The sequence below is a fragment of the Tiliqua scincoides genome, chromosome 1 (assembly GCF_035046505.1).
Source record: "Tiliqua scincoides isolate rTilSci1 chromosome 1, rTilSci1.hap2, whole genome shotgun sequence".
Lineage (NCBI taxonomy): Eukaryota > Metazoa > Chordata > Lepidosauria > Squamata > Scincidae > Tiliqua > Tiliqua scincoides.
The window spans coordinates 20,202,762-20,217,580 of NC_089821.1; the positions used below are offsets into that span (position 1 = coordinate 20,202,762).

General features: G+C 44.8%; 1 protein-coding gene across 1 annotated transcript in view; it reads right to left on the bottom strand.

The window, feature by feature from the left end:
* Positions 1–14,819, bottom strand: part of GALNT16 (polypeptide N-acetylgalactosaminyltransferase 16) — a 178,870-nt gene that overhangs the window by 68,114 nt on the left and 95,937 nt on the right. Inside the window, exons 2-3 of the mRNA XM_066632335.1 lie at positions 14,396–14,571; positions 6,941–7,039 (exon numbers count right to left, since the gene is read on the bottom strand). Coding sequence (XP_066488432.1) covers positions 6,941–7,039; positions 14,396–14,571 — 275 coding nt within the window. The remainder of the gene's footprint in view (positions 1–6,940; positions 7,040–14,395; positions 14,572–14,819) is intronic.

A 14,819-nucleotide genomic window follows, 5' to 3' on the forward strand; every position in this document is an offset into this window, starting at 1 on the left:
GTGCCTTGGATAATAATGTACTGAAAAGGCAACACTCTTGGGGTCCAATATTAGCTTGGTAGCGGAGATTCCAGATGGTAGAAGAAGGGGCTCTTCTGGGAGAGGAAGAAAAGCCTGGGACTCTGAAGATTTAAAAGTAGAACTAGGTTTGCAGAGGTGCAGGTAGGGATTCACATAATTTGGTGTCTGGTCCTTTAAGAGAAGCAGAATGCGTATTCTCTAGATATTTGAGGATTTGCTTCACAGCCAGGGACACAGAGGTAGATTGTTGCAATAATAGTTCTATAGTGCCAGAGTCTGGCAAAGCTTCCCTGACACTTGGAGGGTCCCGACCCTGGTCATCAATCAGGTCTCTAATCAGAGATCTGGTGAGAGGCGTGAATAGTCAATAGTCCTCGGCAAGTCTATATCGGCCTCTACGTGAGAAACATGGGGGGGGGGACTCCTTGTAGGTTCAAAAAAATCCTCAAGTTTAGATTGTTTAGGTTGTTTGAAGGATGAGGGAGGAGACCCAAGGTCAGGACTCTCCAGGGAAAGTTGGCGTTTTCTTCCCATTTGAACAGGGAGTGCAGATATCAGAATTGCTTTTAAGGAAGCTTCAAAAAGAGATAACAGAGAGATACCTTTAATCAGGAACTGGAGGAGGACACCTTCACAGACCAAACGGCCACAGCAGTTCTTAATAAAACAATAGTTAAAACCAATAAATAAAATTTAAAAAACTGGAGCACACCGTAGGAGCTACTGCTTCAGTAGCCATCTTGGGGGAGGGTGGCATCATGGACCTTTGCCCCAGGGCATGTAGCAGGGTAAATCTGCTCCTGGCCCAGCCAAGTTGCTCTGGAACCACACTCACCATGTCTTTGTGACACCCACCTAAATCCTTTCTAGGCGGGGGGAAACTAGTTTTGCTAGTTCACAGTTGGAAACTAGCCAAGCATTTTGCTGATACAACATCACAATCTCCCCCAGTACAATTTTGCTTCATTTTCAAATGTGATCCCATTCCCTGCTTACAAAATAAAGCAACAAATGATGGTTTAAATCATTTAAAAATCTTCAGTGGTTTAAATCAGTATTTACCAAACTTTTTTGATTTTGACCCCAAATACAGTTTTTCTCTCAATTCAATGTTCTGTGTTGGTACATGTGTATATTGGTATATTGGTGTTAATAATTAAAAAACAATTAATTGGTTATTGGTTACAAAAAACAATTAACTGAATAAAATGAACATTACCAAGGTTTTTCAGTGATTACCATGATGTGACTTCATTTTGTAAGCGAGCTCAGTGAAATCATATGTCAAAAATGAGGCTTAAGCAGTAATCTGCATTTGGATATTTTTTCCCCAAAAATTAAATTTTCAGTGGCCCTTCTCCCTTTCCATGCTGTTTCCCATTTTCATCCCCTGGCAGCTCCTTCATCCTTCCTTCTAATTCTCCTCCTTTCTCAGCCCCCAGCAGTCCACTCTCCCAAGTACTTTTCTGCACCCTTTTCCTTCCACTACCCAGGTTCCACTTCCCAGAGCACTCATAAGAACATAAGAAGAGCCCTGCTGGATCAGACCAAAGGCCCATCTAGTCCAGCTTCCCGTATCTCATAGTGGCCCACCAAATGCCCCAAGGAGCACACAAGACAACAGACACAACCTGCGGCCTGGTGCCCTCCCATGCATCTGACAATCAAAGGCAGCCTAAAACCAAGAGCTTGCCCATAACTACTATGACTTGTAACCTGTAATGAACTTTTCCTCCAGAAATTTGTTCAATCCCAGAAATTTGTCCACTCCTTGAAAGCAACAACAGGTTACAGCAGTGGTTCCCAAACTGTGAGTTGTGGCTCTCCGCGGTACCATGGAAACCAACTAGGAGAGTCATGGAATCCTCACAAAAAACCCACTGCTTTATGCAATGTGTAGGATTGTAGCCCTAATAGAGAGCCACGGCCAATGGCCCAGCAGGTCTAGGGAACCGCCAGTCAAAAAAAGTTTGGGAACAACTGGATTACACCAATTTCAACAGGCACCTTAATGGTGCTTTTGAGCCTGGTGTGTTCTCTCTCAGCTTCTTGTCTCTCACCCAAGTTCATTTTCTCATGTTTCCTTCTCCCCTCTTTTCCAGACCTGGACAATCCCTCTGCTTCCTTGCCCTCCACCTCTCCAGCACATTAATGCTCTTACCTTGAGAAATGGATGTTGTGAGGCAGGTGCTCACACAAAAGAAAAGACATGGCACACAACCAGACAATAGAAGCCCAAGCACGCATGCAAAAGGCATCATGGGCAGTTTGCAAGCTCTGGGGACAAGCCAGGATAACAGCATAGCAGGGCAGGCAGAAAGACAAATAAACAGAGAGAGAAAGAAAGATAGGCATGCATGCATGTACCCTCCTCCTTTCACTGGCACGCCCTAGCAGACCAGAGGCTAGCAAGTAGACAGTGGCATAGCTGGTCATTTGACACCTGGGGCCCATAAATTTTTGCCACCCCATATAACTTCATTCATTCATTCACATTTTTATACCACCCTTCCTCTAAGCAGCTCAGGGTGGTGTACATGGTTCATTCCCTCCTTTTGTCCTCACAACAACCCTGTGAGGTAGGTGAGACAGCGATAATAACAGTCATGACATGAAATGAATAATAATAATGGCCAGAAAATAAATGCAGTGAATATTTCCCTACAAGTAATGGATGAAATTCTGCATCAAATGGTGTATAATATGATTAATTATTACTCCTAAAAGCCATGATTGCCAGAATTTTGGTCACTAGGGTGTCACCTCCCCCGAGGATGACTCATTGGTCTGTTTTGAGAAAGTAGTGGTTCTCAAACTTCTAACACTGGAACCCACTTTTTAGAATGACAATCTGTCTGGGACCCACCGGAAGTGATGCCATGGCTGGAAGTGACATCATCAAGCAAAATAAAATAAATAATTGTAAATAATTAAATTAAAGAAAAACAAATAATTAAATAAGGGGACGCCAGCCCTGCTTCACCAAGTGAATTTTTTCTGTAGCCTGCTGCAATAAGAACCCCCCCCCCCCCAAAAAAAAAAAACATCAGTGAGATTTTCAGCACTCCCCAGTGTCCAGTTCAGTGTAAGTTCTTATATTTCAAGCATTTCACTATCAGGACTCACCTGGCTTTACAAGTCTAAAAACAAATAAAAATGGGCCTTACCAGCTCAAGCCTCTGTTTTATTCTTTGGGGGGTGCTGCCTTGTGGAGCATTTGTTGAGCTCCACTTTCATCAGATTGGGACCATGCAGCTAGCCTTGTATTCCCCGTTGCCTGACCTGACCAGGTGTAAACGCAACCGTGTGGCTTAGTTTCACTTTCCATAGGGTTCAATACATTCGTCTGCTTGGAGGGAGGGACTTCCTTTTTGGGTGTTTTTTTGGGGCTGCTTTCATTGCATAGAAGCCATTCTGGTGTCGTTGGATTCCTCTGAGACTGCCCTTTCCGATGTACTAAGGCATGTTTGCCTACTCACAAGTAAACATGCAATATGACTTTGTTTCACTTACTATAGGGCCCCATGCATTTTTTTTGTTTCCGGTTTTTTGGTCGTAACATTTGATGGAAAGGAGATATTTCACTCTGGTTTCTTTAACTGCATTCTGCTGGATATTCCACATTCAACGGTATATAGCATGATGGGGTTATTCGTAACTTCCATGATGTTAGCGATGTTGAATCATTTGTGGTGTCACCTCCCAAGACTGGTACTTGGGTACTGGTACTCTCACTAGCTATGCCACTGCAAGCAGAGTCTCCTTCCTGCTATCCCAGCATGCACTTACCTGTTTGCACTTACAGTGTCCAGGAAGTCATGCAAGACATTCCACCACCGCTGAGGGCTTGCAACTTTGCTACAGATGTATGTGGCGGCAGCAGCAGCGAGATGCCTTGCACAGATTCCTGGGTGGCAGGAGCAATATTCCCTTTAAGCTGTGTAGCTTACACAGCTCAAAGTCCTCCAAAGTCAAGTTTCGCACAGTTCAGAGCTTGGCATTTCCGGAAGTCACTGCCATGCAACCAGAAACACTGCCAAGCTGCCACACAGACCCCTTAGGGTGCAGGTCTCTTAGGGGGAATATTGGCCAGAAACACAAGTAGGTGGGGTTGCAGGAGGGAGCCTCTGCTTATTATTATCATTATTATCATTATTATTATTATTATTAACAGTATTTATATACCGCTTTTCAACTAAAGTTTACAAAGCAGTTTACAGAGAAAAAATCAAATAACTAATGGCTCCCTGTCCCAAAAAGGTTCACAATCTAAAAAGATGCAAAAGAACACCAGCAGGCAGGCACTAGAAAAGACACTGCTGGGGTGAGGTGGGCTAGTTACTCTCCCCCTGCTAAAAAGAGGAGCACCCACTTGAAAGAGTGCCGCTTATTCCCTCTTTCCTAAGCTGCCCTGCCCCCTCAAATCCGAGCAGCCCGGAGGTGCGCTGGACTGCCCAGGAACGGGACTAGGATCCAGATCCTGGCCCCACCTCCCACTCCCCACCAACTCAACCACAAGACCTGCCCGCTGCCCTCCCTCCCCCCACCCCGAAACACGTCCTCCTCACCCTTCCCAGACCCCCATGTCATGGAAAGGCCGGCGCAAACTTACCAGGCCCGGAGCCCACGAAGGCACAGGGAGGCTGGCATGCATCCTTGCACTGGCCGACTCCCAAGTCAGCACAAAAGTGCCTTATGGCACATTTGCAACAGTCCTGGGCCGGCGCAAGAGACTTGAGCCAGCCCAAGGGTGCATTAGGATTGCACCCCGAATCACATCAGGCTAGGTTAAACACTAGCCAAGAATCCATTCCCTCAGAAGGCCCGCTCCTGAGCCCTCAGGCACTGGTGGCAATGGTAGAATATGTCCACCAAAGGGAGGCAGAGTGGACTAATAGGAGCCCAGTGCAGGGCATTACTCTTTCACATTTTAAGGGTATGTGTGTGTACAACCTTTTGCCCAAACCTGAGTGTTTTTCTCTATTGTAGGATGGAACTTTAGTACCTGGGGGACTGAGGATTCAGACTGGTTTGCAGCACTCTTTAAAAACAAACAAAAAACCTATGCACTTTTTGCCTCTTTGCTCTTGTTTTTGAATAACATGTGCTTGGGGCTCATGGAGGTTGTCAGCCTCTTATGTCCTGGAACTTAGCAGTGGGAAAGAGACTCTTACAATTCTGTAATGCATAAAAGGATGTAGTTTATTCTTAGTAGTAAAGAGCTTTTAGGAAGTATATTTTCTTTTATAATTTGAAGACCAAGATATCTGTTTGCCTACCAATAAACGTATTTTAATTTACTGCAGTAACAGATTCCAGCCTCTGAATCTACCTATATGCCAAAGTACACTGCTGTGCTAAACACTACTGATAAAGAGATACTCTAGTTTTATGAAAGAAATTGGGGCAATCCCATATGCCTAAAGGCTTAAATGGAAAGACTTTCTGGTGCTGGTAGATGATAATTCCAGACTGGAATTAAAATGTTAAGCAGTAACAGGCTGCAACAACAAGCACCTCTCATTTTACGCAGGGTTAACATTTTTGAAAAGTGTATATCTCAAAGATGTGTAAATTAAATATATATTTACCATAAGATTGTATATAAATGGCATAGTTAGGGGAATCCATGTGTTCCATTATAGAAATCCAATCATAAGAGGTTTACTTTATACTTGCAGATGTCCCTGACGGAGCACTTTCTCTTCTCAGCACCATCTCAAATCGCACAAACAGTGCTCCCACTTAAACCAAGCATGTGGCCAACATCTGATATATGCTCTCCTTTCCGAAAGCGTTTGATCACATCTAATTTCACATCCATTTTGATTGCTTTTCATGCCTTCTTAGCTTTGGGCTGCCCAGACAAGGCAGATGGACTGTCTGGGAACTGGCTGGGCACCCATCTGGTCAGAGGCTTCCCAAGGGGCAATGATTCCCCTCCTGGCTAGCAGCCCCTCCAATGAGTTCGCAGAGCCCCTACAACAGGGCCCACAGCCTGGAGAGGCGGAATACGGCAAAACAGCCATGGCTAGGACCAAGGCTAGGGAAGACAGAGGCGATGTGGGTAGAGTGCAAGGAGGAACAGAGGCACCGAAATAGCAAGGGGGAGAAGGGGGGCAGGATCCTGTGACAGACTTCAGATCAGGAAGGGAGGGAAGGGTGGGTTCAGAGAGGGCTGGCAAAACCTTTATAAGGCAAGTGCAGGCCAGGGATGAAGGTCAGTGGCGGCGAAGAGACTGGCTGGTGAGGAAGCTGGCTGGCCCTATGAGCCTACATGGAGTCACGAGCAGGAAGCAGGGATGTAAATCTTACTTAATCCACTGGAACGTTCTGCTGAGTTAACCCATTTTTGCCTTGACCACAGGTGTACACATTTGGTCCCTGCTGCGCATATGCAACGCTGGGCAGAAATGGCTTAAGTGTGTCCGAGACTGCAGCTTTACCTTTCATGTTCAGAAATAAATCTTATTGTTTTCCATGGAATTTATTTCCAAGTAAGTAGACTTGGTGCTATAACCTAACAGCCCAATCCAATTTGCTCCACCACCACTCGCTGGCACAGCTGCACCTAAAAGATGCACACTGTATCCAGCCGGGGGGAGGGGGGCGGAGTGGGAGGCTTTGGAAAGGAAAGGGGATTTAAATTTCACCCCACAATAGGTCTCCTTGGACCTGCACGAGCAATTTTGGTGGCACAAGTTTGAGAAGAGAAAGTGGCAGTGAGGGTGCTTCTGAAAGGGATAGGATCTGGTGTGGGCCATCGCCACTGGATCTACCTGCTCCTGCAGCTTCCCCAACCCCATTCCTCCCCCCTCTCCACCCGGTTTGGCCCCATTCCACCCTCTACATGTTCTGCTGGTGGCAAGGCACAATAGGACGGGCCATTAGTCTTCTAAAAGCTAGAAGGGTGCCTTACCTCTTCACTGTGCGGAGCAAGGTAGAGCGAGCCTCATTGTGAAAAGTGATGATGATACTAGTTGCTGGCAGGTCTGCAGCATATTGCATTGAGGCACACCTGCAACAAATGGGAGAAAGTGCTTTGATCACACAGAACACATGCCTAAATGTCTCACTGGGAAATTCACTAATAAAATAAAACGTCCCAAACCTGCTGCCAAGCTCACATCATCTCATCCGCATATTTACCAAACAGCTGATAGCTACAAATGTTGGTACCACGCCAACACCTTTCTCATATAGCTCCTTTTATGTGAGAGCAATGCATCGCATTCTGGCAAGGCTTAATATCTATTGGATTATAACTGCCAGTAACACCAGTTAACAAGCATGTCGGTTTCAAATGCCAAAAAGAAAAATCATGGTACTCATCCACACTTTCGGAATACACTATATGCTCTCTCCATGTGTGGCAGGAGCAATCAATGCTTGTATAAAATTACTAGTACTGTTGCTCCATTCATGTGTCCAGCAGTGGCTAATGAGGTGAAGTGGTAGATAATATATACTTTTATCAGCAACAGAGGGGAAGGGGAGTCGCTCCATGCCTCCCAGGGTACTGTATGACTCCGGCCAGTAAGTGCATGGGGCGCTTCTCTCCCCCCCCCCCGTCACTACGGTGACAGCAGCAATGGTACACCACTTTAGTTCCTGCAGCAGCAAAGGCCACTGCTAATTCTTGACCTTTACCTCCATGCGCACTCCCAACCATTACAAAACAAATGAAGAACTCCACTGCCCGATCCTATCCCTCACCATTGCGGACAATGCAGCGGGGCTGATAGAATCTGGGAGGAGGGAATCAGGAGGCCTGCCAGAAGCACTTCTGTGGTCCCTCTGACACCATGGACACACTTTTATTTTAACTTTGTATGGATTTATTTTATAAAAAAACATTTATAGATTTTTTCTCTTCTTACTTTTGCCCCAACTGTTTTTCTTCCTGTAAATACCATTTTTCTCATTAAGTTTGGGGATTATTAATCTTTTCTTCTAAACAATCTTTTCCCATCTCCATCAAACAGCCTTGACAGAGTCAAGCACATGTGGCAGCTATGAACTTAGCAGGGACAGATTTGAGTCAAATTTGGGAACCTCTAATGCATGCAGTCCTTTATAACAGGGGTCTTCAAACTCCAGCCCAGGGGCCAGATGCAGCCCGCGGAGAGCCTCAATTTGACCTGCGGCCAGCCTCTTATCCCCTGAGAGCCTCTGGCCCAGATGACCAAACAGAACCAGAGTTATGCTTGGGTGTGCTTTATTTCCTTGGTGCTTGGAGAAATCCTGGGCATTTGAGCCCATTCTTTCATTCATTCCTATTCATTCATTCATTCAAGTTCCATCTCTAATGTATTTATTTAAATTTTATATTTAATTTTTTTTCCGGCCCTCAACACCGTGCCAGATATTTTATGCGGCCCTTTGGCCAAAAAGTTTAGAGACCCCTGCCTTACAGATTTGCTCAGGCCAACTGTCATTATATTCAGTGGGGTCCCTGAATATGACAGTTTTTCTTTTTGGGGGGATGTGTTTGGGATTGCAGCTTGAAACCAACATTGGTTTTAAGCCAAACTTTTGGCTTTAAGTGGAGGTCAGGAGTTTAGGTCGATTTTTGCAAAATTGTATTATTTAGTTCTGCTGTATTGCATAGCTTGATTTATAGGCAGCATTTTGATAATTTTAGGTTGATTGCTTTGTCAATTTCACATTTTTTAAGGTCTTATTTGCTCCATTATCACATGTGGCTCACTATCTCTTTCATAAAACAATAAATAGTTTGCTTTTCAGTTACAATTGGGATCTGGTCTTTTCTATTGGTTCAGCCTACCCGTTGGGGTACAAAAAGAACTCAACTTTCAAGTCCCATTAAACCAAATGGGATTTAAATCTGATTTACAAGCACGGGACTACACTGAAAGTGCATCTTCTTGCTAAAAGAGATGTTCTGTAGACGAGCTGTGAGTGTTCCATTCCCATCATTCGTTCAACCAGCTGAATGCAGTACTGATGCAATGTGTCAGAGAACAGGGTTGCATTCTGATTGCTTGCTTTCTTCTACTGTGGCTGCACTCTAAAAATTAAGCCAAGGCAATTTCAGCACATGGCCCTGTAAACAGTTTTTGCATTTTGGTGTGAATAAAAATCAAGTTTAAAAGTGACATTGAGTAGAATATACATTTGGCTGAAAAATAGGTCTCATCCACTTTCTGTTCTGCATTAGCAATATTCCGACAAAAAGATGTTCTTAGCACCATTTACAAAAAAATACCCAAAGAAAGGTGGTGAAAATTCAAGAAGCAAGTAGTGGCAGACCTAAGGCGAGGCAGCAGGGCTGCACTCGCCATGCCTCTATCACTGCCGCTTCCGCCTGCTGCGCTACCACGCCTACTTATCCAAGCCATTCAGCAAGCAAGGCTCTGTGTGGCACTTGGCAGCAGGCGAGAAACAATACTCAGGGAAGCAAGGAAGGCCAAGTGATCAGGAAAATTTTGAAGTATGGCATAGCAAAAGGAAAGACAGAGGGGGACACGGTAAGCAGGCTCGAGTGCTATAGAGCAGTGGTTCTCACACATTTAGCACCGGGACCCACTTTTTAGAATAAGAATTTTGTCGGGACCCACCGGAAGTGATGTCATGACTGGAAGTGGCATAATCAAGCAGGGAAACTTTTAACAATCCTAGGTTGCAATCCTATCTACACTTACCCAGGAATAAGTCCCATTTACTATCATTGTTAAAAGCATACGCATAGTCGTCTGTTAGAAGTACAGGTCTGTAACATTTCCCCAAATGCAGTCATAGACTATGGTAGCATCAAGTCTAATATATTAAAAATAAAATATTGAAATGAATGGGGACCCACCTGAAATTAGCTCGTGACCCACCTAGTGAGTCCCAACCCACAGTTTGAGAAACACTGCTATAGAGAATATATATGTAGTAGGGAATATATTTGGCCAATCAGGGCTACTTTGACACTACCTTTCCCCCAAGGGCTGGAAAAGGAAACTGTTCTGCTCATGACTTATTTGAGCTATGTATTATTCTAACATTTATTACTATTGTTTTATGGTGATTATTAAACTGCTACTATTTTTCATACAGCATTTTATTACTATCGGTGGCCTATTATTGCCATTTTCAAGCACATAAAGAAGCACTGATGAAGGGTAAGTGGAAGAACTAGGACAACGCAAATTATATATTACTGCACTAATTCACATTTCCTTTTTTCTTTTAAAATGCTCTGAAAACCACACGATATTGAAAAATTACAAGCACTTTTCTATGCTGCATTCCCTTGAAAAGGGACTTCCCCAGTCCTTTGCTAATTTCAAGAATGCAAAGAATAGCAGAACAGGTATTTCCATGTACTGTGTAGAGCTATTGTAGCACAGTGAGTAACAGCCCAATCCTACCTCTAAGAAACACCAGTGTTATTTCTACTTATTCCAGTGCAATGACAGCCCTACCAGTGCAAAAGTCCACCTGCCAGTGGATAAGCCATGGTGCTGGAAAGCACTGACAAAAGGGGTTAGGAATGTGCTATCAGTCTCTGTTAGTGGATGGGGATCCGTTCATCACATGCTAGTTACCACAGCTGACCTCAGGCTGAGACTCTGCAGAGGGGAGGCAAGGAACCTTTCTGTTCTCAGGGTCTGTAGCACACTCACTCAATTTTTTTTGTTGTTGTTGGCAACCTTCAGTCTCGAAAGACTATGGTATCTATGGTATCTTTATGGGAGCTTGCTATGGTATCTTTATGGGAGCTTGCTATTGTACAGGAACACAATCAAATGGAATATATACAGGCGTGCACCGCTTAACAACCATTGATGGACCGCATAGATGATGGTGGCCAAAGCACAAAAGGTGCTCTTAATAAGGCAATCACGTGTCCCCTAGCCTGCAGCAGAGTGTCTTTTTACAACAGATAGACTATTAATGCAAAGAAGAGGCAATCTATCTCCAGTAGCCTGTGCAGCCAGCTAGTGTCTGGCAGGGAGTGTCTGTTTACACAACAAAGGCAATAGATTGCACTGAATGTTCACTTAATGTCCTAATCGCATAACAATGAGGATTGGATAATGTATCCCCATGGTTAAGTGGCACACACCTGTATTGAAATAAATGATCATGAATGTAGCACCTCCCATCAAAAGACAGTGACACTTTATCTTGTTCCTGCTTAGTTATTGCTCATTTTTGTCCTGAGGATCTGGAAGATCACTGATGTTCTGTGTTCTGCTTGAATGACTGTAGCGATTTAATAAAACTTGTGTCCTAAGCAAGCTTTACAGTATCACCCATTTTTATTAGATAGAATCTTTTGTGTAACCCAAACATCTCATGGAATACAAATCTTAAATTTGCATGAAGAGCCATTTCCTTGGTTCAGTCTATAAAAAGGAAAGATTTTTTTGTAAACGTTTGCAATGTTTCATTGCAGGGGTCAACAATGGGCCAGCACAAATTTGAACTTTTTTTTTCTCCAGCTACTGTTGGGTGTCCAGGTATCCTTCCACAAGCCCTGAATTGCTGAAGTGTTAATATCCTGCTCTCCACTTACTGCTAGATAGACTTGCCAGTTCAATTGCTTTGAACAACAGTAGCCTACTGATAATGCTAATCTGCAGCCTAAAGTCTTTGAGTCTTATCTACCACCTCATCTCTTTCATATAATCTTATCTCTCGATGCACTTAAATAACTGTGAACTGGTAAATGTGGAGATGCTTTCCACTAACATCATTTCTACGGCTCACCATTTCGATGGAGACAGTAATGCTTTGAATTATCTGGGGTTGGATGCAGGAATGTTCAGTTAATTGGCTGTAAAATAAGTTTGCAAAGCTGCCAGTCCAGCATTGTGACAACTTGAAAGGCATTTCAAGAAGGCCTGGAGATCTAGGTTTGTATTTTGTCTCTGTCTATAAATGCACAAAGGCTGTGGAGCCTTGTGGACCACTGCAGCAAGTTACATTTCACAAAATGGAAGAATCTAAACCGACGAGGCACTGCCAATAGGCTTCCATGGAAGTGATGCCTACAGGTTAAAAGTGCATCATGAGGAATACCTACAAAATAGCAGTAAAAGAGAACCCAACTGGTCCTCTTCTTGCTAGGTTCAGAAATTTTCTTCTTTGCAGAAAATGTATAGATCATGGTGGGTTAATGCGCGTCCCACATGTGGCCCATGAAGCCCTTTTGGCATCCCCCGAAAGCCTGGCCGCAGCCCCATTGCCTTCTCCCACTTCAGCAGCTTTTTTATCTCCCCACCACACTGTTCCATCTTCTCCACTGGAGAAGGAGAAGCTAGAATGCTGCAGCAGAGAGATCGAAAAGCCCTGCCGCACCCACTGCTACCTTCGCTGCTTGCCTCCTGAGCCTGCCGAATAACTTTGGTGGCTCAGAACATGGATGTAATTGACAGTGGCATCATCAAATCGCCACCAATGACTTCTGGGTCGACACAGACAGGAGTCACAAAAGGGTCATGCACCCCTCCCAGCTGCCCAAAGTTAAACTGCTCTGGTATAGATTTTTCAGGCATTTCTGCTTTCCTTCTAAATTGTCATATAATATCCTACAGCAATATTTGCGAAAGGGATAAAAGCCTATCTTTTTAACATCAACGTTAGTATGCTACTTAGATATACTATACAGTAACTGAAAAGGAGAGTCAATAAAAGAAAAAGAGCAGAACACATGGGAAGCTTGAGAAGAGCAGATTCAATTATTGTGGCCCACACATGAACTAATAAACATTTCTGAAAGCCAGTGGCATACCTGGCCACTACCCCACATGGGTCCCCAAGTACCCCCAGGGGTACTGCCCACTGGAGGTGTCACCTCTATCCGCTTCCTCTTCCCACAGAAGCATTCTGAGAGCAGGGGAGGCTATACTCAGCCTTCCCAACCCACAAAACAAATGACCACATGAAAAATATGCAACTATAGTAGTTAGGATTAGGGCAGGGTGATTCAATGGGTTAGGGTTATCTTGAAAATTACTACAAATGAGGCCTCAGTATCCGTGGGGATCTGTTCGCGGACTCCCTGCAGATACCAAAAGTCTTGGATAATGAAATCCGCTGTTTTGGCCCCTTCTGGTCCTCCAGAAGTGACCAGAGCTGTGCCTTTCCAGCCATGCTGAAGCCTGCAGAGGTCTTGGGAGGACATGTGTGGCCTCTGCAGGCTTCAGAAAGCCCTCCAGAGGGCTCTGGAGAACTCAGGTTGAGCTAAGTCTCGCTCAGCACGGGTCCAGGGGATCTGCCACTGGTCCAATCTGCCAGTGAAGAGGCTACGTTCAAAAAAGCCAATTCAGTTTTTTAAATTTCCCATAGCACAGTTATGAACATATGCAATAATCCAATTCCATTTCTACTCATTCCAATGCAATAATCACATTTCTAGGTCATTGCTCAAATTAAAAGGGCTGCATTTTGTATCCTATGGTGGACACAAAATCTGCTTAGATATCTGCCACTTAGGCTGCAATCCTAACCACACTTTCCTGAGAGTAAGCTCCATGGAACAAAAGGCAACTTACTTCTGAATAGACCTGCTTAGGATTGTGCCCTTAGCCTCTGCTAATTGGGAGCCCAATCCTGAGCTCCATGCTCTGGCTTGTCGCTGGCACACACTGTTGCAAACATGCCGTAAGGCTAGTGCCCGTGCTAGCCCAGTGCCAGGCTAGTGCTGGGCAGGCACCCAGTCTCTGCTGCTCAGTGGTCCGTGCGACCGCTGAGCAGTGACGAGGATAGTGAGGGTGTGGAGGGAGGTGGGGAGGAGACGTTCTGGAGAGGCAGGGTGGGCAGAGGGAGCAGGGATGGAGGGAGGTGGGACCTGGGGAGCGAAAGTCCACTGGATCCTGAATCTCTGTGTTGGGCTCGCTGCTGGACCCGAAGGCTTTTACCTCACCGCTGACCTTTTGGTCTGTGGTGAATTGAGTAGCCCCATTGAGGGGCTACTCCCTTTACCCAGGGGAAGGGGTTGAAAGTCCCCTTCCCCCAAGGTGCGGCCTGCAGCTGCCTTGGACGCGCAAGATGCGGCAGCAGCCGTTTTCAGTGCCACTGCAGTCGCACACCCTGGGCAGCTCAGGATTTGGCTCTCAGCAGTTGTTTGCTGGTATCTCTTCTATGCTTCTTTAGATTGGGAGACCTTTTGGAACAGGGATCCATTTTAAAATTTCTTTTGCTCTGTAAACTGCTTTGTGAATTTTATTTTTTCTGGAAAAGTGGGATAAAAATATTTTATAATACCTACATGGCTGAGCCCACGGCAGAAACAAAAAGCTCTACTTGAGAAACTGTCCAGAGGCAGTTTCTCAGCCTTAAGATTAATCGTGACACATACAGTCTGTCTCTAGGACTGGTAAAGACACTTTAGCCAAAGCGTAGGTTTCAGTAGTACCTGTAATGCCTGGTGTCCCGAATGGGCCGATCACTGCTGAGTTTATCACTCTCCAGCTGGTTGAAAGCATGTTGTCGATAAGGGTCTTCTCCAGCCTTCAGGAGCTTTGAGGATAGGTATGCCTTCTCATCAAAACCCCGCAAGCTGTTTTTCTCTACTTGTGGTGGCTTGGATACCTAAAGAGTCACAAGAAAAGAGCTTTGTCAGGCGATTCCGAAGCATTGTCAAAGTCATATTCAAAAGTACTGACTTGCAATGGCCTAGTCAAAGAAGCTGGGACCTGAGTAACTGCTCTGCAATGCAATGTTTACAAGAAGAGGGGAAAAGCCAGGCTAGAACACTTTACCTCAACACTTAGTTTTTTTATTTGCAGGGATTAGGGAAGGGGTGCGGAGCAGCAGTCAGTCATCCGAAACGGCACTGC